Below are 27,500 nucleotides of genomic sequence, written 5' to 3' on the forward strand. Positions count from 1 at the left end.
TTCGTTCGTTCATTCATTCATTCACAATGGCCCAGCCCTTTTTATGCCTTTTCAGGAACTGGTTTCTATGACTGAGGTAAGAAGGTGAAGGGTGTGTCCGGTTATGGGAGAACACGCACACTGTCCCTAACACTTAGTCGTTTATGAGTACAAAGCTCAGCAGAGCTGCTGACATCTTTACCTCACAGGCTTTTGCCATGGCGAAGCCTCCTCCGAGAAGCAGAATGATATTCCAAGGAACGGAGTCTTGGGCCTTTTTCCACGAAAGCAGAGGAACGTAAGGTGTGTTTGAGGCTGAGTGAAAATGTAGAAATCAGGGACACTCGTTAAACCCCACAAACATGAATCATTTTTCCACAAAAAAGATTTAATTCTCTTCTTTTCAGATATTTCACCCACATTAGAAGCTCCATGCTTGGCTGTGTTTTAACTGTTCCAGTGTTAGGCGGTTTATTTGGCCAGCTGAACATAACACACACAGTTTCTTGAACGCTAGCCAGCAGCATTGCTTGTGTAGCGTACCAAATGGTCAAGTATTTCATCAACATGACCAGAAGTTAACTTTAATCTTCCCTGGATCATAAAATGACCATATAATTTTATAATTTTATATAATCATATTTTGTTGAATGGACAACATGTTTAAATCCAAAGTGTTTTATTAATGTGTCCAATACTCTACATTAATGAATGATGGGTTAACGCTAATGTCATTCAAATCTTAAATTACACCAGATTAGTAATTGTTGAATTTAATGTTAATTTACCAGTATATTCACACATCACTATTATATAATGGTTAATATATTCACTTCACAAACATTTTAATGAGATTTTACTTCACACTAAGAAATAACCTCTAAGTGTCTGAGTGAAGGAGGGATGCTTGAGATATTTTGGTAATGCCTTTAAAATTGTCAAATTCTGACTTGTTTCAATTTGTAAACACTAGTAATAATAGGCTAGTTCACTTCCTGGATAAACCAGTTCTCAGCTAGCTTCCCGGTTCGGCCGACCGGGTGAGCGAAGCACTTCGAACCTCCTCTCTTTTGACTCAAGGTCAAAGCCTCTTTTTCAATGCTTGCAAGTGGCATCAGATGCTACAACGCATCAGACGTGGATTGTCTTACTAGCAGACCCTGGTTATGGCCGGTGATAATTGAACTAAATGGGAACTACGACTCTTTGAGATTCCAGGAGCCAATCTATTTGGCCATCACCGGTCTGGCTGCCTTTCCTCTGGACCGCCTAGAGCTGCCGTCACACAAAGGTGTCGTAGATCTGCACACTGGTGTGGGATGGCTTTATAAATAATTGATAGCTTGTTAAATCACACAGTCAGACTGATTTTACAACCCAAACATCACCAGATTTCTCACATACTTAATAAGGTTTTGCTACAAAACATCTAAGCTTACATTCCATCATTTCATCCATTGTCTGTTAACTTGTCCCACCATCATTCATTATAATTTCTTCTGTTTAGTTTACAAATATAGAATTAAATTCATTAAACTATATCCTTGACTCTTTCTGAATTAATATGAAGTGTGTGTTCCCTGAATAGTCCAAAGTACCTAAGGTAATATTAAATCAAATATTCATAGTCCAATCAGATTGATAAGTCATATTTATATGGAATATCCCATCTTATTGATTGTTTAATAAGTGTAACAACTTCCATCATGTTACGCTTGGTTGTCTATACTGACCACAACCACAAATGCTTTTTTTTGCCAGACTTTTCACTTCTTATTGTAAATGATTTTGATTTAAAGAGCAAGTCACCCCCTACAAGAGTATTACTCCACTCCCACTTCCTGTTTGAAAAATGCAACAAATGCTGTTGCTTAGCAGACCGAAAGGGCGGAGCCGCTAACAAATACACACACACACACACACACACACACACGCGCACACACACACACACACACACACACATGCACGCACGCACGCACACACACACACACACACACACACACACACACACACGCACACACGCACACACGCACGCACGCACACACACACACACACACAGGCTCACAACGACATTGTGACATCATATGGTACCATCTAACGTTCTAGGGTACCTCTTAGCCAATAGCGATGGCAGATTTTAATTCAAATGTAGTGCAGAGTTTTTACCTGACAATGGCACAACACTGACAGTTTTAGGCAGAAAATTAAAATTTTAACTAAAATGCACTAAAGTGCGAAACTATTGACTACATGTGTCTGCAGCACGATTAGACACACATTTATAGTTTATCAGAAAAAAGTATTTGATTTGGGGTGACTTGCTCTTTAAATAAAAGCAACTTTTAGTTCCTGCAGCGTTTGTAAGTAAACAGATGTTTGGTGCAGCGAGAAAGTATGCACTCCATCACAGATTCCTTCAGTTTCACTTTTTATCACTTAAATGTTTCAGAGCAGCAAAAACAAACAAACAAAAAATCTATATCAGAATAAGAGGAGTTCAGTAAATACAAAATAAAAAAAATTTAATGATGATTTAATTTATTAATAAAATAAAGTCAAACCAACCTGGTCCTGTGTGGAAAAGTAATTGAGCCCCTCGTTACATCATGAAGTTACAGTAATTAATCACATTATTTAGAAAGCTTGGCTCAGTTCCACCAGCTTCATTCAGGCCTGATTGCTACTGTACCTGTAGACCATGTAAACACATCAATAGGACAACATGAAGGAAGATGGAAGATCTCCAACAGCAGCACATGGGTACCAGGAGCCTCATGGGTAAGCTCAACAGCATGCTGATCTCCTGGTCTTTTGGGAAAAAATTGTTTGGAGTGGTGAGACAAAAGCAGAACTTTGTGGAAGGGATGTGTCTCATTCCATCTGAAGTAGGATCAACACTAAAACACCACCAACAGTCAAACACGGAAGTGGTTGTGTGATGGGCTGTGGCTGCTTTGCTGCTTTAGAACCTGGATCATCTACTGGAACTGATTGATTCATGAATTCTGCTCTCTAGGAGAACATCATGAAGGAGAACATCTGACCATTCACCTTGAACAGGTCATCCATGCCAGAACACCCTGAAAGGATGATGGGACAAAATTCCTACAGAGTGATGAGAGACTCATAATCAGCTGTTATAAATGCTCAGTAACATGTTTTGCCTCTGTGTTATAATCAGTTATTAATTATGTGGAATACTGAAAGAACATTTAATGCTGATTATCCATCTATCCATTTTCGACCGGTTATCTGGGGTCAGGTCGCGGGGGCAGCAGCCTAAGACTTTCCTCTCCTCAGCCACTTGGGCCAGCTCCTCCGGGGGGAATCCTACGGTGTTCCATGAACTGCTGAGAGACATTGTCTCTCCAGTGTGTATGGGTCTTCCTTTAGGTCTTCTGGTCAGACGTGCCCGCAAAACTTCACCTGGGAGGCATCCTAAGTAATGATTATTTCTGATAATAATCGGTCACTCAGAATTTTTCATGCAAGCTGAACATAAAAACAGTCTCCTATACTTATCTCCTGCATTAGCGTCTGATAGAAAATAGATGGTGAATCTCTAAGATTTGAAAAGCCTGACAGATCTGCGTCACACTGTCACTTAATTGTGGACTCACCCAACTTGACTCATGACGAGGAAGGCTGTTGCTGATTTAGTGTCCAGGAGTTAGCGAACGCCTCGAATAGTAGAAGTTAACTGTTAGCATTAGCAACTCCACCACACGGCAGAACTCTTCTTGGCTTTAGTTGTTTATGGAGATAAAACATCAACGTTGCAAAGTAAATGGAATTAGTGGTAGAGTCACGTTGCTGTTGGCCAATCAGAAGTGAGATGTCTGACTATTAAGAAATAACACTTTAAATCCTGTCGGCTCAACTTTGATATGACTCACTTCGAGTTCCTGAAACTGGTGCACCGGAGCTTTTTACCCCGATTATGTTTTACAAGGCATTCATTCTTACTAGAGAGAACTTCAGATGTATTGAGTGAACGAGTGTTCCACAACTTTAAGTTTAGGGTCAGTTATTTTTCCACTCATGACCAAGTTGGTTTAGTCAGGATTGTTCCTTTTTGTTTCCCCAAAATAAGAAATAAAAATGCAACTTAGACAAAGAAAACCAAAACCCACTGTGAGACCTCGGAGCTTCGACAGATTACTGTAATCACAGAAACAGAACGTACAGTCTCACTTCCAGAACTCACTAAGACTCTCTAATCTGGACTATTAACATTCCTCAGCCTGCTTTCTGTGACTTTGCTATGAGTATTCTGGACAGAAATGTGTCCCAAAAACCAGGTTAGGGCTACTAACTTCTGACTCATCCACTGACCTTTTGGGTCAAACCACCACTTTAGAGAAGGTTTCTGTGAAGGGAAGAAGAACAAGATGGACACTATGATGACACCGGTGACGGCATCTGAGACGTACCTGCAGGAAATGAAAGGAGGAAATGACCTATTAAGCACATGCCATTGATGTAGTGAGCTTGTTTCCAAAGAAGTAGAGTAACAGAAACTGTCTGACCCTTTTTTGAAGAACACCGACCAGCCAGTGACAAATTTAGGATCTCTTGTGAACAGAAGAACAGCAAACAAAACAAAAAAGAAAGAGATGGCTCCTTCTGCAAAGCTGAAAGTAAAAAGTGTTTCTGTTTCACAAATCTCTTCATTCAGTGTGATCAGGATGAGACAAGGAGACGGCCTCACTTCATTGGTCCTAGTTTTCTGTAATCGTCCTCCATCAATGCTTTGGCTCTAGATTCTGCCAGGGCCCTATGGTCATGTTTAGCAAAGCATAACCTGAACAGAATAAATAAACAAATAGGAGACTTGTAAACAGAAAGAGGGAGGAAAATGTACTCATGATAGTGGCATTACCTTGCATTCAATCCCCCGTATAGAAAAGAAATCCAAAGCCATCCCAGAAACAGGAAGAGGAGCATGAGCGGGAAGGCAAACGCAAACCAGGAGCCAAAGTTGATGAGATCACAGTCTGGGAAGTAGCTGCATAAAACAAAATCATCTCTTTTAGACACAACTTGTTATGCATGGCAAATTATTTCCTAGAAAAACAAACAAACAAACAAACAAACAAACAAACAAACAAAAAACAGTACTAAGAACCCAACTTTTTTAGCTGTCCAATCAGGATGAGGTTTGGAGCGGTTCCTGTGAGTGTGGCCGTCCCCCCGATGCTGGCTGCATAGGGAATACAGATCAGGAATCCTTTCCACACTTTCAGCTGATACTCCGACTCCGATCGGATCTCCTCAGTTGTCCTCACATCCGGCAGCTCCGATGCATCCGTCCTTTTTAAGAAATGCATCATTAGCCAGAGGTGTGACCAAGTCACTGCTTTGCAAGTCACAAGTCTTTCCAGTCAAGTCCAAGTCGAATACAACCAAGTCCAAGTCGAGTCCAAAGTCAATGATCTGGAAGTCCGTCAAGTCCAAGTCCTTAACTTTGAATTTTCAGGTCATAATCAAGTCATCTGTCCAGCTTCAATTTACTGATGATGTTAAATAAATTCCAGAATAAAAGCTTCTTAAAGCTTCATTTATTCACTCAAACAAGCAGAAAGTGCACCTGATACTGATTATAAACAAAGTGCTGCTGCAGTTAGCAGCGCAACATCACACCCAGAACGAAGAATGATTTATGATTTTTGTCCACGCCGTGCCACTTTTGAGCTACAATAGCAAATATGCTCAAGTCATCATCAAGTCAACAGATGCAAGTCGATTCAAGTCGCAAGTCACTGGCATTCACGTCCGCGTCAAGTCGTAAGTCTTTATAGATTTTATCAAGTCAAGTCAGAAGTCATTAAAATAATGACTCAAGCCTGACTAGAGTCCAAGTCATGTGACTCGAGTCCATACCTCTGTCATTAGCTGACATTAGTTCTATGTTTCTGATGCTGTGGTCAGCATTGCGTTGGCAGGAATTCACATGAGGGTGTGCTTTTGTCTCAAAGTAAAAGAAATGCAGCTGATCTCTCACCCCTCTGTGGACAGAGTTTGTTTTTCTGAGACCTCTGATGGAAGTGAATGCAGCTTCGTAGATGATTGGCCTGGGAGAAACAGAAGCACAGTTCGAGTTGGGTTCAAAAGCTGTCAGAGAGAAGTCGACACATACAAGTAAGTGATAGGGTTCAGCTGTGTAGACTATATAAAACATGAATGAGGTGGTAAAACAACTTTAATCTATCACCACTGAGGACTGTCTGAATGAAAAACTAGGACTCGGAGTGCTGGAAAACTGCACAAAGTTCACACATTAGATTACATATTACAGGCTCCTGCAGACCAGGTTTAAACAGTGCAACACCATATTTACTGTGTGTGTGTGTGTGTGTGTGTGTGTGTGTGTGTGTGTGTGTGTGTGTGTGTGTGTGTGTGTGTGTGTGGTGCATGAGAGAAGCAGCACACTATACAATGAGTTAAATGTAGAGTCAGTGACAGATATGTTTTTTTCATTGTTTTATTCATGTTCCAACGTTGAATAAGGGTCCGTACCGTTTATCACAGTGTTGTCTCGATCCTCGGGGGATTTGCACCTTTGCTTCAGGCTCTCAAGGTCTCCAAACAGGCTCTCCAGAATGGCATTGGCGATGGGGAGCATCATGGCTGTGGTGGCCGTGTTGCTGAGCCACATGGACAGGAAGGATGAGGTCAGCATCATTCCCAGGATCAGCCTGTAAAGCAGGTTCATTCCAAAGCCTGCAGTTACTAATACTGATAACTCAAATACTAATTAAATCTTTATTTGCACTCATGTGGTGATCATCAAACAGAGCTAAAGAATGCATCTGTTGGTGTGAGCCAATCATTCAGATGGACACGATTGATGCTCAGATAAAATGAGGATAAATGCAGAATTATTGCCAGTGAATAAGCGTTCCTACCAGGCTGGTTTTACTCCAACAATACTCAGAACCTTCAGGGCTATCCGACGATGCAGCCCCCACTCCTCGATGGACGACGCCATCACAAGTCCGCTGAGGAAAAGAAAGTTGGTTTCGATGAAATACTGAGGGCAGACCATTTTGGCTGGAAGAATTCCCAGTGTTGGGAAGAGGCAGATAGGAAGCATGGCCGTGACAGCCAGAGGCAGGGCCTCTGTGCACCAGAACGTGGCCATCAACACCACCACGTAGAGACACTTTCCCTCCTGGAGGCAGAACAACAAACATGCTTTAATAGATTGCTGACTTGAAAACCCAGAGAACAAAACAGCTAAAAAACCCACAGGATTCAGTTCCCTGCAGAGGATCTGTTTGTTTTTGGGATGTTTGGGATGTTTTGAGTAAGAAGTCCTCCCTATGTTCATCTCATCAGTGGATGTTGGAAAAAAGATGTCTTTCCAAGAGAAAAATGCTCAATTAAATTCAATTGACTTCCAGATTATCATAATATTAAAATATTCAGCAGGTTTAGTTTCTAATTCCTAGTTCAGGGACTGAAAATAACAGCGATGGATTCCAGAATCCAAGTTTTGCAATCAAGTTCCAAAAAGGGCCAAAAACAGGCTGTGAGATATGAACAAACAGCTTTGTATGAACTGTTTTTGACTGGAAAAATAATCCTAGAACTACTGAAATCATAAATCCACTGAAGTCTGTTGATTCATGTTGTCTTGGATGGCTAAACCAGTCACTAATGTTTTCACTCCAAGTAGCCCACAGCAGAAAAACATGCGTATCATAAACTGACTCACCTTTTCCGGCAGAGTAAACAGAAAAGGCAGGAACACGAGTGGAGTGAGCAACACAAGCAGCTGCTTGTGGACACACCACAGCTTCTTAGACAGAACGGATATCTTCATCCCCTGAGTGGTTTTCTGCTCTGTTTTTGGAGAAAATGAAGTCGAGTCTGGCTGTGAGGAGCCTGCGAGGGAGCACTTTGAATCCTGTGGCTGGACACAGAGAAGATTAACTACACGCTTCGCTACAGGTTAACTCCTCCTTAGGTGGTATTATTACACAGGATGGTCAGCTTTCTCACAAAGACGGTTGAAGTGTGCGAAAACGTGGCTGGAAGCACCAGTTTACAAGCTGCAACAGGAAATACTTCATCAATTTCTGGGAATGATTCCTAAAAATTAAATGTTGCTGAGTTACCTATGTATTTCACAATTTTGTGGGAAAAGACAAGAATTAGGAAGCATGAATTGTTTCTCTGGTGTCTGAAATACATTTTCAGTGTTTTGGACATTTTGTGAAACAAAAGTGATAAAACGGTTTTGAACCAGAAGATCTCGTACTGATTAGAAAGTTTTCCCGATCCCACAGCGATAGAAGCATAAACACAGTTTCAGTGGAATATTGATCTATTTCACAATCCCAACATGTCCCTAAATTACACAAGAATGGTAATAAAAATTCCTTTTGAATTTTTCTAGAGAGTAAATGCAAAATCTTATAGCACCACTGGGTGTCAGACATGAGTTTAAAATAGTTTAGGAGGAAAACATTTAACTCTGGGTAGAAGAAGCCAACAGGAGGCTGTTCTGTGGGCCACCGCAGACACGCTGGTGCTTACTGAACCAGAATCTCAGTCGTGGGAGGAGTTCTGCATGGTGATGGAGAAAGACCATCGATTGGCTCTAAAGAGGAGCAGAAAAAAATTATTCTTTCAGTTTTTCCAGCAGTGTCGGAGTGCAGGGATTTAGTAGGTGATACAGGAATACTTTGAGGTTTTCCTAAATCCCAGTGAGGACCTAGAGCCCAGAGAAACAGGGATGGATCGATGAATCTTTGGAGGAGAGCATCTGCATGGTGCTGAAGCCCTAAAGGTTAATGAGGTCCATCCTGAGTATGTCAAGCCTATTGATGTTGTCGGGCTTAGTGGACACGTCTCTGCAACCTTGTGTGAACATTAGGGGTGGTGAAGACAGGAGACCAGAGGGTGTGTCCCATAGGACACTCCTCAGCATCCCTGGATAAGTATTCAAGTTACTGGAGAGGAGGGTCCGGTCGATGGTTGAATGTCGGACTGAAGAGGAGCAATGTGGTTTTGGTGCTGGACCTGCTCTTTGCTCTTATGATGCTGGAGGGGAATGAAAGTTTGTCCATCCAGTCTACACATGTTAGTGGATCTGGAGAAGATTTGTGTCCCCTGAGTCACAGACCTCACGGGGAACACTCAAGGAAGCTAGGTGGTTCATAGATGATCCTTCAGTTCCTGTCTGATGTTGTTTACCCATAACCCTGGTCAGTGCAGGTAAGTGTTTACTTTAGCAGTCAACAGGTTTACATCGGTGGTCACTAGTCCATCACAGAAATGGTAAATGTGTTTGATATAGCACCTTCTAAAGTCCTGGAACACCCCCCCTCCAAGGCATTTTACACCACAATAAGTCATTCACCCATTCACACACATTCACACCTCACACCCAGTGGGGATGAGCTATGATGTTGCCACGGCTGCCCTGGGGCAGAGGCGAGGCTGCCGTACACAGGTGCCACTGGTCCCTCCAACCACCACCAGCAGGCAAGGGGGGTAAATTGTCTTGCCCAAGGACACAGACATCAACAAAGTGAGCGGGGCTCAAACCTGCAACCTTCTGATTATATGGGGTGAGCACTTAACTCCTGTGCCACCGTCAGTTTATTAAACTCCACTCAGCAAGGCCCTGAGCTGGGAATCTAACCTGCAACCTATGATCTTTACTGGATAGCACATTGAATTGCCTCGGTGAATGAGATGTGCTACATAAATAAAGCTCCCTCGCCTTGCCTACGCGCCGAAGAAGCTGATTACTGTCCAACAGCAGTGGTGCTGGCTGGTCTTTCCCCTTTTTTCTGACCAGCTTCATGTCTCACACGCACAACTAATAACAAGTAAATAACAAGAGTAAAGCCATGCAAATTTATTTTATGCAAATAAAAAATAGTTATTGAAAAGTGAGTTCAGTTTCAGCGTGGTTGGTGTTACTTCCTGTCATGTTGCTGTTGGCCTCCTGTGCTATTAAAATACCAACAGGTGACACACACACACACACACACACACACACACACACACACACACACACACACACACACACACACACACACACACCAGAAAAATAGAAAGAATGGGTTGTTTTATTAGATGGTTCTTCTGCAGGCTCCAGTTGGGGGACACGTTCAGCTGCACCAGTTACTCCTCTGACTTCTTGAAGAGATGATACGAATCACCTTTGTTTTCAGAGAAAAAGACAAATCAGCAAAAACCACCTGACAGAAGCACCCCTCCACCCACAGGCTGCTGTTCCAGGAAATGGCGCTCCGGTGAGCCTGTGGTTTCTCCACAACAACATAAAGCTGCTGCAGTGTTTCTTTATCACACCCCCATCAGACTAATGATGTGCTGATGAAAGGGTTTCACTCTTTAAGTAAAAACATGTTTTATTCAGTGTTTGTGGATGTTATGGAAAATGTATGTTTATTCATTCTTGATCATTGACTCAATCAACTGAATGTAATCAAAATCAAATTAAATCACTTTTATTGTTACGTCACATGTGCATGTACACTGGTACAGTACATGCGAGTGAAATTCTTGTGTGCGAGCTTCACAGCAACAGAGTTGTGCAAAAATACAATAACATAAAAATAAGCAAAATATAAAAATGGCTAATCTAAGTAATAATATTTATAGTATTTTATAATATTATAGTATGTAAGGTAACCTGACTAAATTTGTGTGCTAAGTATTTTATTTTTTATTTTTCTACGTGTGTGCGCGTGAGTGTGTGTATAATGCATATATACATATTTTACAAATGAACAAAGTAAACAATAAAATAAGATATATAAAATATACAGAGGTTGGTATGTGCAAAACAGGGGCATTAATGTACAGTGTGGAGTGTGTAATGTTGGAGTTTCAGTAGTGAGGGTGAGGTGTCTGTGAAGTGTTCAGCAGTCTGATGGCCTGATGGAAAAAGCTGTCTCTCAGTCTGCTGGTTCTGGACCGGATGCTGCAGAACCTCCTTCCTGATGGAAGTAGTCTGAACAGTTTATGGCTGGGGTGACTTGAGTCCTTGATGATCCTCCCCGCTTCTCTCAGGCACTGCTTCCTGTAGATGTCTTGGAGGGAGGGAAGCTCACCTCCAATAATCCTTTGTGCACACCGCACTACTCTCTGGAGAGCTTTGCGGTTGTAAGCGGTGCTGTTGCCATACCAGGTGGAGATGCATCCAGTGAGGATGCTCTCAATGGCACAGCGATAGAAGGTCCTGAGAATGCAGCGCTCATGCCAAATCTTTTCATATATCTATATCTATATATATATATATATATCTATATATATCTATATCTATATATCTATATCTATATCTATATATATATATTTATATATATAAATATATATATATATATATATATATATATATATAGATATAGATATAGATATAGATATAGATATAGATATAGATATATCTATATATATATATATTTGGTGACTTTTTGGATATGCTAAGACCCCCTAAAGGCCCTTCAAAGATGCAGAAGAAAAAGAAAGAAAGAAAAATAAATAAATGGAGCAGATACAATAGGCCTTCCAAGCTTGAGACGATCGTGCGAGAAATGATCGAGCAATCCAATCAGAAACGGACCCTAAAAACTGCAAAAAATCGCCATTTCAACCCAAAATGGCCGACTTCTGCCTCTTTGATCATGCTCACTCAGACACACCCACACAAGACACTCACACACACATTCTTGACTTCACACACACACACACACACACACACACACACACACACACACACACACACACACACACACACACACACACACACACACACACACACACACAATCTCTCTCTCCCTCCCACTCCCACTCTCTATAAATAAACTCTGTGACCAGATGTTTGGTGCATCTTGCCACAGTTATAACCGTTTGACTTGTTGTTCATTGTCTCCTTCTCTCTCAGACTACAGGAAATGGGTTATTGATAAACATATTGATAAAATCCATGACAGTGGGGAATTGTGTTTTTCTGTTTCTGACGCTGGACAGTTACACAGTGGAAAATCTTTAAAATAAAGTCTTGGAGTTTCCTGTTGGGCTCTAACAATAAAAGCCAAACTTCTTCAAGTAAAACATCTACATCTAGTTTTAGATTTTTTCTCAAAGGGCTGAAGGAGATGAGGTTTGTAACATTTTTAGATTTAAAAAGTGTCTTTAATTCTTTACCTTCTACACAAAATACAAAACAATCGAGACTTTTTGGTCGATGCCCTTTGGCCCCATAGTGTTTTACTTCAACATAAGGATATAAAACAAAAATAATATTAAAGGTAAGTTTCACTGACAATCTGTGTAATACTTGCTCTTTTAGAAATTTGATTGGTCATTCTGAAATGTGCATGCATGCTGAATTTGTTTGTTTGTTTGTTTTTAATTTTCAGGTTATTGCTAGACACGCAAAAGGTGCTCGGCCGTGTTTTTGATCATCCAGATAAAGGTTTACAGTAAAACATAACACTTTAACATATTATTAAATCCATTGTGTCACATAAAGCACGGCTCTTCAAGAACGTGTTTCTGGAGTTTCTGTTTTATTTGGACAAAAAAATTCATTATGGCCACAAGGAAAATGAGCTGTTTCCTTCTAAACTAGGATGTGAAAAAAGGAAACAGTTTTAACTTTTGTTGTTTTTAGTCAAAAGGAGAGCAAATACTCCTGAAAACCAGTTCTAAAGAACTCTGGCTGAGGAAAAGGAGTAAAACTGACCTGATTGGAGAAGAAATCTCGCCATCTCAGAGCAGCCATCTTTACACATCACTGCTGTTGTAATCCAATATAAAAGGGTGTTTGTGAGAGTTAACTGAGTTTTAAAACACATTCATGTGTCTGGTGTGTAAAGGTGGAATTTCTTCGTGTGGACATGAGTCACATGTGGGAATAAGACATTTCTCTTCTCATCCAAAGAGACCACCGATCGATCTGGCTCCTTAACCCAGTTTGAACCAGGCAGGGTGTGTGTGTTTCGTCTTTTTAGACTGCATGAATGTTTATGTTTATTTATTTAGCAGACGCTTTTATCCAAAGCGACTTACAATTTATAACCTATAGGGCATGTTGTGATCTGTGGGGGAAACCGGAGTACCCGGAGGAAACCCACGCATGCATGGGGAGAACACGCAACTCCACGCAGAAAGGCTGCAGCCAAGTTTCGAACCTGCAACCTTCGTGTTGCGAGGCAACAGTGCTAACCACTAAACCACCATGCAGCCTTTGAATGTGTTCAAAAGCACCAAGTTTTTCACCCCGACAACCATCACAGTAAAATTTTTTCTTTTATTTGTTCTATTTAGTAAAATTCCTGAGAATTATGACAGCAGCAAGCACAATTATCTTAAAAAATCAAACATTTATAAGTTAAACTGGTCTTTATAGAGTTTTTTGTTTTTAATAAACCAAAAAAAGAGAGAAAACACATACTTTTCTTTTTCAGAGACAGGTTTTTTTCTTCTTATGACAGTAAACAAAACAACAAAGTTCCCCTTTTCACACTTAAAACAGGAACAGCTCTAACCACGATGCTTGTTTTGTTCCTGGCTACTGTTGCTCTTTCCGTTATAAAAACCACAACATAACATTGTACGATCACTTTCTTAAACAAGATCTCTTTTTGAAAATGAAAATTCAGACCATCAAACCAAAATAAAATCTTTTTTTTTTGTGCTGTCATTCTGGCTTCCTTCCTAATGCAATAGTTTATCTTTGTTCACAGTGATGTGATCCACATCATTTGAAGTGCGGTTCTATGAAAATGTTGTGAAAGTTAAGCATCTTACCTGTTGTAGATAGCTCTTTGAATGAACTCAGTTTGGACAAACAAAGATTAGTTCTCATCATACGGTTGATCTAATGAGGCCAGGACCAAAGCAGCTTATCAAGGTTATTCCAGCAGAATTCCTATTAAGTTCAAGTCAGTGGGTGCTGCAGCAGCTAACGTTCAACCATGAAATCCTGTAAAAGTCCTGGGGATGTCCAAGCATTTAAGGTAATTGTCACACAGTGGGGAATATTTGGTTTGTTTTGTTTGCATGATTATTTTTTAGTAAATAATTAGCATGCATCATTGGGTTTTGAATTGTGATTCTTTCCCTCTGTGGAACTCCCCAGAGACACTGTTTTAATGTGAACAGGCAGCAGATTGAGGTGAAGGGCAACAATTAGCTGCCTGCCCAAAGATGTGATGCACCCACAGGTGTGCAGAGACTCAGTAGCCTCAAATAAAAGGAGCCGAGGCAAAGAAGCTGCAGGGCAGAGACCAAGAGAGAAAACAACATGGGCTTTGTCTGTTCCTGAGTTACTTTCTCTTTGACTTTCTCTTTCTCTAAGTCACGCCCATCTACTTCTGGGCCTCGGGTCTCTGGACAAACAATAAAATGAATGCAAGTGATTGGGGCTAAAACTCCATTTTCTCATTCCGTTTGTTATGTACACATATGATGTTCGCACATTTTAAAGACACATTTTGATGCCAAGAATGCGTTCATTTTCAAACAGGGGTTGAAGTTATTTTAGGTTCTGTGTGGAAAATACATCCAGGACTACAAATGCGCAATGCCAATTTGATGTCATTGAACCATACACGGAGAGCAGCAGAGGAAAAATGGCAGGAAGTTCAGCGAACTTCAAATCCTTCCTTCAGGAAGAAAGAACCACCAGAAATCTGGCTGTGTCCAAAGCAGCAGCCACGCTCGTGAGAGGAGATTCTGTGATGACGTCATATGCGTAATGTGCCGATGTCTGATTTGTAGTCATAGTAATTAAGAACTTTTATACTGATAAATCTCAAAGTACGTGACAGGTGTGGTTGAAACACACATCCTTACTTTACATCTTAGGTGTGTTCTTGCTGTGCGTTAGCTCTAATTCCATGCTGTCGTTCTTTTTAAACCACAGAAACGGTTTCGTTACACAAAATGTCAGTAATCAGAACACTATTTCACCAAGCAAATATAATAACAGAAGAAAGAGACCTTAAACAAGAGGACAAACACATACAACACGCTTTAAAGACCTGCGGATACCCGACATGGGCAATAAACAAAGGAAAACGGCAAACAAAAACAGAAAGAAAAGAACAACCAAAGCAAAGAACCAGAAACCCAGAAAGACAAGAACCAAAACCAGTGATAACGCTACCATACATCAGAGGCATAACAGAAAAAAAAGTGCAAAAATGAAAAAAAAACAACATAAACACACCAACAAAACCATACACAACAGTTAGAAACAGACTAGTGCACCCAAAAGACAAAATATCAGCTGGACTTAAATGTGGAGTCGTTTACGAAATCCCATGCAAACTCTGCAATAAAACATACATAGGAGAAACCGGACGCCAACTCAACACACGAACAACAGAACATAGAAAGGAGTGCAAGAAAGAGGCAAATCGAAAACACACAAGAGCAGCAAAAGAAGAAGCAGAAAGCACAATAAAGAAATCAGCCGTAACAGATCACTGCACAAGAGAAAACCACATAATGGACTGGGACAACACAAGGATCATAAACACCGAACAACAAAACTACATAAGATGGATTAAAGAAGCTATAGAGATAAGGAGACGTGGATGTGGGACCATGAACAGGGACGACGGAGTTTACACACTGGATCACGCATGGGACTGCATCGTCGGAGAGGGGAGAGTGGGCAGCAGAGGGCGACAACGTCCTCTGCTGCCCACGGATAAACGAAGAAGGAAGTGACGCCACCATCAGCGTCAGCCTGAGGAAGCCTGCAGCCGCCAGCGAAACGTAGCGACAAAACAGGTAACGAAACCGTTTCTGTGGTTTAAAAAGAACGACAGCATGGAATTATCCTTACTTTACATTTAAACAGAATATGTGCGATCCAGGGCGCAAGGCAAAGCGGATTAGAAAATAGCTCTTTTTGCTCCACTGACCTGCATTCATTATTTCACTCTTCCAGAGACCCATGAGCATTTGTAACTGGTCCCACTCAGACTGAAGGAAGGATCTATGTTTCTCCAAACTCAGGTTATTCAGAAGGTTTTTATGACACGCTCATAAAGTTTACACACACACACACACACACACTTCTGCAGATCTGAACGGTTTATGTAAATCTTAAAGGTTTAGGCTACGACTGCATATACCCGACATATTTAAAGCCTTCCTTTAGCTGGATTGGTAACTTTTATATGTTTATCCGTACGTTTCACACCACATCTGTACACTTGATGTATTAAAAGACATTTATTTACCCAAATGCTCAACAGGGACAGAACAATCTTGACAACGACCACTGCTCCATAGCTGGCCAGGCTCCTTGCGATGGGCATGTCCATGACTGAACATGGTGGGGTTGGCTCAGTCGGAGGCACACACTCTGGATTTAGACACAACAAACACACAACATATATATTTCATGTAAAATCTGTAGTTTCTTAGACGTAATTTTCACATTGATGGTAACAGTAATAAAAACAATGACACTATTAAACATATTTTGCAGTTAAGATTTCTATGGAAAACTGAAGAGAACAGTTATTGTGCCTGCCAATCATCAGTCATTATGATGAAGAGGAGGAAGATGACATTGAGGCAGATCCTCGAATATATAACATTCTAAAAATATTCTAATAATCTATATTTTGGGATTTCTTTTACCAGAACAGTGTCAACGTCCATATTTGATCACTTTGTTTTGTCAGATTTTCTGCATGAAAATAAATATTTTAGAAAATTGTAACAACAGAAGAACAGTTTAGTTTTATACCACAACAACACACTTGGGTTGAAATTTTACATAGTAAACTACTGCAATAGGTGGCTTAAAGGGTTAAACTCTGTTCCTTTGACTTTTTGCTAGATTGATTTCTTGCAACGGTAAAAGACAAGAAGGGACATTTTAGATTAGATTCTGTTTTTATACAAATAAAAACAAACCAGCTTGTTGAGTCTTTTGTGAATTAGTCCTGTTATTGTAGCGGTTTGTAGAATAAACACGTATCTTTATAAGGTAAATAAAATCTCACCATGCACAGTTAGCTGAACTCTGCTCCCCTTGATTTGGCCTCCTACTTTTGCATTGACCTCACACTCATAAATGCCTGAATCATTGGGTGTGACTCTGGGCAACACCAAGCTGTATTTCTCTCCCATCATCGCTTCTCGATGGAAGTCGTACTTCTCTGTATTATCCAGCCGTTCATCTTTTTTCAGCCTGAGAATGCCCCACTTGTCTTTTTCAACCTGCTCAAAGCAACATTAATGAAGTATTTGTGTTGCAATAAGAGACTTTGAGAATGGCTGAGTCTCACTGACCTTGTACCATGTGACTGCAACAAAATCCCTGTCTGGTCCATGGTCCTCGATCTCTGAACACCTAAGTTGTGCGTCTTCTCCGCAGCCCTTTTGGACTTCATGACTTAAGGTTGTGTGGTGCACCAACAGCAGCTGATAATGATCAAACCACAAAGTTCAGACAGCAGAAAAGATTAAGGATGAATAAATGAAATGATTTTAAAATAAACAAACTCACGCTGATGAGCAGCGTCACCTGCAGCATGTTTTACTCTTCAGCTGGCTCTTGTGTTTACGGGAACAAAAGAGGCTTTTCTCCACACTTTGCTCAAAATTGAGTCACAATTTCCTGAGAGAAACAGAGGCGGATTAAAACCCACAAAAGAGACAGGGTAGTTCAGAAGACGTGTGGACGACATCTGCCACCGGGTGGTTCCTGAGAAGACTGCATCAATCCTCATAACATTTTTGCACTTTATAGATGCCACCCACCATAATGAAAGTTACTCATCACATATAGAGTAGAGCTTCCATTAGAATGGAGTCAGAAGGGAGGTGGAAAGGGTTGAACTTGATTTGATTTTCTGAATTTTCGATCAAATCTTCATATTTGGCTTGACTGGACAGGAACTGCAAAAGGAAAAGAATTGTGACCTGCATGGAGCTTAATAGATGTTACGACCCGGCAAATGGGATCGCAACATAAGGAGGAAGTGTTGACACATTGTGGGAGTTAAGAGTAATTTTCACTTTAAAGTCAGCCTCAAAAAGTCCTCACCAACTGCCACACAGGCAGGCACTATCAAGGAGATCTCTCTGATCAGTCTCCACTCTTTGGAGTTCCACCAAACAGCCTTTTATGCTGCACCCAGCCACTCATGATCATGACAGACTAGCCAGATCAATGGTGACAGAGGGGCGTGGGCATAGACACCCGACGCAGCCAATCTGGTTGCAGTGGCACAGCAAAATTTGTTTGTCAGATGGGCGCATGGTTTCTCTCATTTTAAGAGCTGTAACAATTGAGCTGTGGCTGCTTAAATCATAAGGAGCCCAGGTGAAGATGCTAGGTCATGCACAGGTGAGAACAGCTATTAGTTGTAGAGGACATGAAAACAGTCCAAGAACTAAAACTGTGTCAACGTGTGAAAGAAAGAAAGAAACCAACCGTCCTTCTGTTCTTGCAGGTGACTTAAGAAGGTAATGATCATCAAGGTGCTGCTGATGACTGAAAAATAATCAATGGGACCGCCTCTTGAAAAGCAGAAGTTTGTGCAGTTTTAACACAATTTGAAAAATGACCGCACTTGTATAGTGCTTATAGCGCCCGGGCAACTACATCAGCTTAGAGAAGCAGTCTGGCAAGAGTCAAAGGCCACTTGGAGTTCATAAAATAACAAATAAGCCCTGTTCGGAAGGTGTCACAGAAGGCTGCAAGTCAGGTGAAGACGGGCAGAGGAGGTAGTGTGTTGGAAATCAGAGTGTTTTTCTCTCTCTTGCCAGCAGATGGCACAAATTGCCCAGTAATTTGATGAAACGATATAGAGCTAGTGTTTACACTGAGTTAGTCTTTTAAAAGTCTATTCAGACAAAGCACAAACAGTTAAAAATCAGCTGCAGTCATCTTCTCTTGCTGGTTACTGAAAAATAACCACTAACCATAAAAATGAATAGATATGTAAATAAATAAATGAATCTCAAATTTGAGTAAAGCTAGGATTTAATTTAGGAGTGCATGTGCACACCCAAAGCAGGCTAAAACACCTATAAGGAGGTTAAATACTCTGCTCTAATTGGCTAAAGTTGAAAGGCTTAGTACCAGCCTTGGCCACTGGAGGGTAGCAACTCCCCTTCCTCCCTCTCTAAAAGTTGTTGCAAATCAGAGTGTTTTTCTATTTCTCGTCAGAAGAGGGTGCAAATTCCCCATTCCTTCAATAAAACAATACATATAGAGTAAGTGTTTATACTAAGTCTTGTAAAAGTCTTTAGACAAGGAGCAAAGAAAAACTGCAATTGTCTTCTCATACTGGTCACTGAAGAAATACTAACAGTAAAAATGAATAGATATTTAAATAAATTAATTAATCTCAAACTTGCTGGGATTTACAGTTTTTCTCTATTGCTAAAGCACAATTCCTGAAACCTTGCTCCCTTGTCTCAAAACATTAAACACAACACCTCAGCTTCAAGCACGATTTACACAACCTCTCTTGCAAAATCAAACTTTCGCCTCAAAACAGTTTTAGCTGTGCTCAAAATCAAACACTACTTTCAAATCATAAACAAAGTACTCAAAATTACATACACCATCAAGCAGTCAGTAAACAATACACCAGAAAATAGAAAGCACAATGTTCAGGGCCATGCAATTTGTTTATTGTCCATTGTGCTACAGTGTACAATGACAGTGAAAAAACTACATAAAATGAAAAACATCAAAGGACTAAACATGTCAGCAATGGGCCTCTTCTTGTCTGTGGGCTGGGTCAGGCCACAGTACTTCATCGACATCACATGCAATACCGTAATTTAGTAGCAGTAGGGCCAAGCCACAGTGGATGTAGTTATAGCCACTGTGCTATGACCATAGCTACTGTACTATGGGCAGAGCACCGCACAGCCACATTAGCATATGATGGGGAACGAGTTCAAAGTACACCAAAGATAATCAATAAACATCAAATATGAACAAAGTTTCAAATATGAACACATTTTTTAATACTGTACTTATAAACTGCCAAAACAATGCTTCTCAGTTTAGTGTTGACCTAACGCAAAACCTTTAATGTAAAGGAGTCTGACTGGGCAGTGGGTGATGTCACAGCAATTCATAATAATAATAATAATAATGCATTGAACTTATATAGTGCTTTTCAAGACACCCAAAGACGCTTTCACACACTCTCCCATTTACACACTGCTAGTGATGGTAAGCTACATGTAGTCACAGCCTCCCTGGGGAGGTCTGACAGAGGCGAGGCTGCTATTTGGCGCCGTCGGCCCCTCTGACCACCACTAACACAGGCAAGTTGGGTGAAGTGTCTTGCTCAAGGACACAACAGCAGGATACCCCTGGCGAGAGCTGGAATCAAACCCATGACCCTCCGAACATGAGGCAACCCGCTCTACCACCTGAGCTACTGCTGCCCTCTCATATACAGCCATTGGCTGTTCTCATGGCTACGGGATAGAAGTCACAGCCTTTTGTGGTTGCAGGCGCACCCTCGTAGCTACAGTCGGAGCTCAGACTAAGTCGTCAGAGGTGTCTGTCCAAGAAGCTGAGGCAACAATGTGTCACAGGATCTTGTTGGGTGTGATCTCATGAGGTTTAGCCGTGCTAGGACCCTTCCAGAGTCCACAAATGAACACCATGGGGAAAGATAGGCAGTGTATTTTCCAAGAGGAGGTGCAAGCAATTGTTGATGAGTCAAGATCATGCGAAGATGTGGGAATGACGCAGCAGGGGGCACGGACAAGATGGGACAGCGCAGTTGAGAGGAAAGTGGTGTGAACAGAGATCTGGGTTACGGTGTGCTTCCAAGCCTGTCCAACCTGCACACACAACACTTAGTTGAATCTCCAGCTTCTCTGGTGTGTTCCAAATGCACCCTAGAGCATAATCTCAGCTGCTGCACCACGGCAATTTGAGAAGGACGTTACAGGAGGAGGCATGACCAATCCATAAAGTCAATTGCAGAAATTTTCAACTCTAGACAAAATAATAGGCCATTCCAGCAAAATTAGCTGGCAGCCCCAGTCAAAAGACCATCAGGAGGCCTCCTGACAGATGGGAAGATCTTGGTGTATCTTCAATGGCAGCTGAAACTTTTCAGTCATTTTGACGTCACCTCCTTCAAACCAGACATTGTTCTTGTGTCTGGGCCTACTAAGAAAGTTTTGTTGTTGGAGCAAACAGTTCCCTGGAAGAAGGCTTGGAGGAAGCCAATGAAAGAAAGCTCTCCAAGTATATGGGAATGGTTAGCAATTGTCAACAGGCTGGTTCGAGAGCAAAGAGCTTCCCATCGGAAGTTGGATGCAGGGATTTTGTGGCTAGATCCCTGGTTCAAACACTGTGTTGCCTTCTGCACCATTGAAGCTGCTGAGAAGGCCTCTAGATGGCTGTGGCTCAAGAGAGAACCATGGAGACATTGTTGTAGCTAGTCATCTATCTGGACAGAAGTTAGGTCCTGATCAACCTATTGGGTCACCTGGAGACGGTGTGTGATGTTGAAAAATCCAAAACACAACCCCAGTAATACATCCCTGATGACGTGTCCAGAGGCAGCAGAGGATGTATTACACACTGACCTATGCATGATGTATGACCTGGTCCATGCATACAAATGCCTTGGTGTCTGGCTCGATGACTCCCTCTCCTTCAAGCCCCGTATAGATAATGTTGCGAAGTGACTCAGACTCAGACTGGGTGTCTTTTTTTTCGAAATAAACAGTTTTTCTTTTGAGGCAAAAAAACGGCTGGTCGCTGCAACATTTGTGTATTCTGGATCAGCAAGCCCTTTTGTATGTGAACGTCTCAGCACAGTGTCTTCATAAGATTGATGTGGTTCATCGTGTCTCGCTAAGGTTTGTTGCTAGCTGTAGACCACTGACCCATCTTTGTGAAATGTTTTCTCGAGTAGGATGGTCTTTGTCTACCAGGAGGTTGGGACATTGGTACACTTTCCTTTGAAATGCCATGCTCAGATTACTACCCACCTACATCTCTAATCTCACAGAGAAGTCTAACCTCTCACAGTCTGAGTGCAAATGATCAGTTGTTACTGTGTGTTCCATTTGCTCGCACAGAATAGGGCAAAAGGGCTTTCGTTCACTCAGGTTGCAGGAAAACTGGAAATTAACTGATCTTATCTCCTTGGATAAATTTAAAACGAGACTGAGAGCACCTGTATTGTAACTGCCTTCTATAACTTTGTACATAACTAACTGTGTAACAGAGACGGCCTAAGGCTCCCTTGAAATTTAGGTGTTCAATCTCAATGGGACCCTCCTGGTTGAATAAAGACAAAAAAAAATAAATAAAAAAAATAAAATCTTGTTAACATCCAAAGTGAAGATGCAGTAGGGAAGGGCAATAAATCACAAAATTTTCGTTATCAAAATTTCTGACTTTTTCCCAAGTCAATAAATTTGATTTAAAAAAATGAAAAGTTGTAGTTTGGCAACATTCATTTACCTATAAGAAGCAGTACCACCTTGAGTCATGTAAAAACACGACTCAAGACCTGTAGCTATGGTCCATTTATCGTTATCGAGGTGAAATCCTCAATATATCGTGATATTGTTTTTTGGCCATATCGCCCAGCCCTAAGATGCAGCATCCCAACTCTGATGAGACGGACCTCTCTGTGTGTATAAGGTCAGACATTTTAGCTGCTGCAGCATCTAATTTCCTGGGAAAATTACTAGTGATATAACACACACACACACACACACACACACACACACACACACACACACACACACACACACACACACACACACACACACACACACACACACACACTTATGAGCCTGGTTCATCCTGTTGTTTTGACCACAGGGAACTAACCATTGTCTCTCCTCCTGCTAATTATTTGTAAGTGTCGCTCTTGTTGACAAAGGAGGCCGATATAGAGTTATTAATAGAAGAGTGACTTGATGGAAAAAGGAAGAGTGTGGTGTTTGGATTCTCCCGAATGAATCAAACAATGCCTCATTGAGCAGCAGCTGGCACAGCATCAGCAGAGGCAAAGAAACCATCGGATTTTACTTCAGAAGAGTCGAGATCAGGACTGCTGGAGCCGCTTCCCTCTGCAGCTGCAGCTGTGAGCAGTTTTAGGTCTGTGACCTGGAGTTAACTCAGTGAGACATGAACATCATTCCTGATGCATCAGTCAGTGACAGATGTGCTGGTTTGGTTAAACTCCATAGTCAAACACAAGGGGGGTTTAGAGTTCATGCAAATGACAAGAAAATAATGTGCTGATAGGGTGTGCAGGGGAGACTACGGTGCTGCTCAACGTTGCGAAAGCCCCAAGTTTAACCGCTGTTAATTTTACAGTCGTGATGCATTCAAGGCCAGCTCTTTGTGTCGGGGGGGGGGGGGGGGGGGGGGGGTACAGCAAGTACTTCAGGTTGTTAGCACGCCCTGCTGCTAGCCTCAATGTTTCTGTCAGCGAGCTTGTTGACTGCACTCTGTCACCTCTGATTGAGGAAATCCTCTGTTTGCTCGAATGAAACATCCCAATGGTTCTGCCGCCTCTCCCTCAGGTCCACTACGCACAGACTTTCCCATGAAGACCGTTCAGGGCTTGGACAGATTTATAGCCTTTTGATGGACCTCTTCTTTTAAATGTGCCAAAGCTTCAGCACCATAGAGGCAGGCCGGAGGATATCATCCGTTATTATCAGTTCTACTGTTGCTAATGCCTTCGTTGCACTTTAAGAGTCATTTATGTTTTGTGAAGCAGCTAAGAACATTATTACAGTTAAATAGGTGGCAGAGATCCTGAAAGAAATCCTCTGGCATCTAATTAATGCTGAACTTCTGTCACTGACCTGATTTAGAGTTGATCTAAAGATGGGAATATCATTATTCCATGTTAAATAATTTCATTACGACCACATACACTTCCAGAGATAGAGTTTCCACTATGTAATGGTTAGTGTTATTTCTCTTCTTTATTTTTGATAAAACTGTGAAATTAGTTGTTATAAAAATGGGGAGAGAGACATCTTATGATGTAAAGGGCTGTGAATGCCTCTTGTTTTATTTGATGGTGTTCTCACACAGCCAGCAGGACGAACTCGGTCTAACCATGGGGAATTAACAAACACCTATGAGTTTTATGAGGCGTTGCGTGTCAGTGTGTTTCTGCTGCCCCTCAGTTTTTATTCATAAATCTTCTGTAATGATGAACGTTTTCTGCGAGGAAGAATGTACTTGAGTGTTTTTCTCCTTTTTTTTTTATCTGGTTGATGTTTTATAAGTACGCCTGCACCTGTCAGAAGGCATTTTAGCTGTCTGGTTGTTTTGGATCTGCATCTCTGCCTATTTAACTGTTTATTTGGAGAAAAAATAAAACTCTACCGGATCCTCACCTCTGAGCTTTGGCAGGCTTCATCCAGCTGGGGGTTGATTGGCCGGCAGTAACATGAACACAGCAGTGCTGCGAGGATCCGTGTTCTTCCCTGATTTCTTCTGTGGGATTTCCTCTGAGCAGCCCCCACCCCCACCCCCACCCATCCATTCTATTCTCTTTGCAGCCCTCAATCATCCTCCCTCTGTCTGAAGCCCCTGCCAAACTCTCTGGCACATGAAAACAATTGTTCTTGCATGTCTGAAGAGACGTAACCGGCTCCTCGGACGGCTTTTCTCCCCACAGAAGCTCAGCGGACGGTCAGGCAGACGGACTTCCTCCTCCTCTGTGTGGAAAAGTGGCCGTGTCCAGTATTGTGGGAAGGGAGGCGTCTGAGCCTCAAGCCACAAAATGACACACAATCATTAATATTTCTGACATGCAGGTGGAGCGAGGGGCCATCGCTCCAGTCAACGGGTGTTTGAAACATGCTGAAATGGACTAAGAGAGCACAGGCTATTAAACTATCACCATGAGCAAGGTCTGTCTAACAAGAACTCTTTGGCAGGACTGCAAAATGTTGTGGATAAGCACCCATCTGGGAATCCGGACCGCGTTCCCAGATGAGGCTGAAAAAATGCCTTACATCCTTCCTGTTTCTGGTTCATCTAGTTTAACTCCTCTTTTTTCTGCTGTCTGTGAGACAAGAACAGGACCACTTTGAGCTGTGATTTGTGTTTTACAAGTAAAGTTGGTTTCAAGCAGCGATTGCCCAAGACGATCCATCAAACCGCGCTTCCTCTACAACCGTGTATTTAAATCACAGAATAGGTGTTCAGCAGAAAAAAGGCACTCTTGTCTGCTTTTCTCCTCTTTTACATGAAAAACAGCCTCCAGAGTTAGATTCACGACCACTTGAAACAGAGTTTTACAGCAGCTCACAAACAAGATGTTTAATAACAATGCAATTACAAAAATGGCATCACAGTATGAAATAACATAACTTAGTGAGACTTTATTGGTTATAAAATCAGGCAGGGAGGCTGAATGTTTGAATAACTCAACATTTTGGTCAACGTGAAAACATTTAGGTCCTGAAGCTGAGGGGAAAGTAATAAAATATAATTATTATAAGTGTGGATGTTTTTCCATCAGTAATTAATAAGTGAAACTAAGATAATGTGGTTTAATTAAAGAAATCCATTAGTAAAATTTGACATATGATTTTATAACTGATATCTACATTATTGTAAATGGAATGGAATTATTAAAAATCACTGTAGTTTTATTATTTTTAATCTCTTGCAAATTTTCCACATATTTTTAACAATTGCATTTGAAATGCTAGCATGTGTGTTTTCTTCTGAACACAACCGCTCTTTGCTGACTTTATTAATGCATGATTAAAGCTGCATTTGCCTGGAAATGGTTGGAGAAAAGAGAACAATTGCTGGTTTAAAGAATTAAAAAACCGGGCCAAAATTTCATGCAAGGACTCGGTTTCATTAAAGGCGATGCAGCAGTGCAGCTCCGACCTCAGCTTCCATTCATCATCTGGTCATCTCAAAAGCATGTTGTTGACTTTATAGTCATTCAGATGAACTCACAGCAGGAGGTGATTGTGAGCTCAACCTCCAAATATCCCAAAGCCAAACCTTCCGAGTCACAAAAACAGCCGATAATGGGTTGAGAAGTCAACTTTGAACTCTTAGTGTGAAGTTATATAAATGAGAATATTTTATTTTATTATCATTATTTTACATTTGTAGCATTTCTGGCTGTTAAGAATTAAACAGGATCCCAATATTCATCTATTTTTTAAGCTTGGCAGGAATAAAAAGCTCTACTGTTGTTTTTTTTTCACTCCGTAAAATGTTGCACGAAAAAAGTTTGGGGATGAAAAGAGAAAAGCGTCAGAGGAAAAGGAAAACCCCATCGCAGTAACTTTACGACGCTGGGCTCCTCTGGACCCCGCAGCGGTTGGATATGTTAAACGGAACCACACCGATCAGACCTGCAGTGTTTCTTAAACCTGTCTCTTTGACATAGCCTCTGCCATCAACCTGTCACCTCTACAACACAAAGAGGAAGTCTCTCTGATTGTTTTGAAGACTCGCCGCTGCTCGGAGCAGAACCACCAGAGAACTGTACATCTGGGTCCCAGCACCAGATGATGTCAAGGCTGGCCATGACCCAAAGCCCACCACACAGAGTTCCTCAGAGGGGTCAGCTGTGCGCTTTCCCCCCTTCCTCTGTCTACGTGACATCTTCCTGCCTGAGGGAGCCATTTGAGGAGGCCTCATCTTTGAACATGGAGGACAAATTTGACTTGTCCTAACAGAGCATGCTGGAGACATGAGGACACTCAGGCCCACGAGGTGCAACCTTCTAAACTGTCTTTCCATTCAGCGTCCTGAGACAGCAGGGCCACGGCCATGGCAATATTACGGGCACTAACGTTTGTAGACAGAAGAACTTCAGATGTCTGAGCAGCCTGATGGTGCTGAAGACCACGCACAGAGGGACATGTGGAAGCCTGCTCTAGTTAAAAGTATTTTCCTTTTGCTGACATGAGCTCCTAACAAGAAAAGACAAAAAGGCGCATTGCTTTGCATCATTTGCCATCATTACATTTCACTTCCCTTTAGAGCTGTGCTGTGACCTTTGAACTCCCACCCCAGCTCTCCCTGTCCACCGGGCCCACAGCAGTGATTTATTCCTCTGACACACCAACAGCTGTGTTGGGGATCCTGACAAAGTGTGGGCTATATTTGCCGTGACTAATCGGAAACAGACCTCAAAGAGCTGCAATGCTGAGATCTGGAGGAAATAAACACCCGTCAGGGACACCAGATCTGGAGGAATCCCGAACAGCGTTCAGGATTATTATTATTATTATTATTTATTAATAAACTTGTTTTTCGAGCTTCTCCAGAACTAAGAATAAAATGGAACAAATGCTTTTTATTCTGATAAAATAAATTTTATTTAAAACTTCTTCCAAATATTAAAAAAGTACACGACTACCAAGTTTCAGATAAATGCACTGCATCTTCGGAAGTCTCAAGTATAAATAGTCCTGTTTGGTTCCACCATTTAATCCAGCATGTGTACAAGTCCAGGAGCGCGCGCGCTGCGTAAAACCAGCTCGGACTCTTC

General features: G+C 41.5%; 2 protein-coding genes across 4 annotated transcripts in view; both read right to left on the bottom strand.

Annotated features, from left to right (window-relative positions):
* slc13a3 (solute carrier family 13 member 3) overlaps positions 1-24,459 on the bottom strand; it is a 28,676-nt gene extending 4,217 nt beyond the window's left edge. The window contains exons 1-15 of one of the 3 annotated variants that reach the window (XM_054746115.2): positions 24,364-24,459; positions 17,501-17,611; positions 17,284-17,415; positions 16,995-17,211; positions 16,221-16,345; positions 7,700-7,897; positions 6,888-7,153; positions 6,499-6,677; positions 5,984-6,053; positions 5,113-5,292; positions 4,862-4,987; positions 4,691-4,783; positions 4,509-4,613; positions 4,315-4,412; positions 182-294 (exon numbers count right to left, since the gene is read on the bottom strand). In XM_054746115.2, coding sequence (XP_054602090.2) covers positions 182-294; positions 4,315-4,412; positions 4,509-4,613; positions 4,691-4,783; positions 4,862-4,987; positions 5,113-5,292; positions 5,984-6,053; positions 6,499-6,677; positions 6,888-7,153; positions 7,700-7,897; positions 16,221-16,345; positions 16,995-17,211; positions 17,284-17,415; positions 17,501-17,527 — 1,929 coding nt within the window. In that variant the 5' untranslated portion in view covers positions 17,528-17,611; positions 24,364-24,459. The other 2 variants (XM_070545250.1, XM_015968421.3) reach the window with 2 other exon arrangements.
* Positions 24,460-27,344: 2,885 nt separating this feature from the next.
* Positions 27,345-27,500, bottom strand: part of tcf15 (transcription factor 15) — a 1,280-nt gene continuing 1,124 nt past the window's right edge. The window contains exon 2 of the mRNA XM_015968419.3: positions 27,345-27,500. This exon is cut by the window's right edge and continues 117 nt beyond it. The gene's annotated coding sequence lies outside the window, so the exon portion shown is untranslated.

This window comes from Nothobranchius furzeri, chromosome 15 (assembly GCF_043380555.1).
Source record: "Nothobranchius furzeri strain GRZ-AD chromosome 15, NfurGRZ-RIMD1, whole genome shotgun sequence".
Lineage (NCBI taxonomy): Eukaryota > Metazoa > Chordata > Actinopteri > Cyprinodontiformes > Nothobranchiidae > Nothobranchius > Nothobranchius furzeri.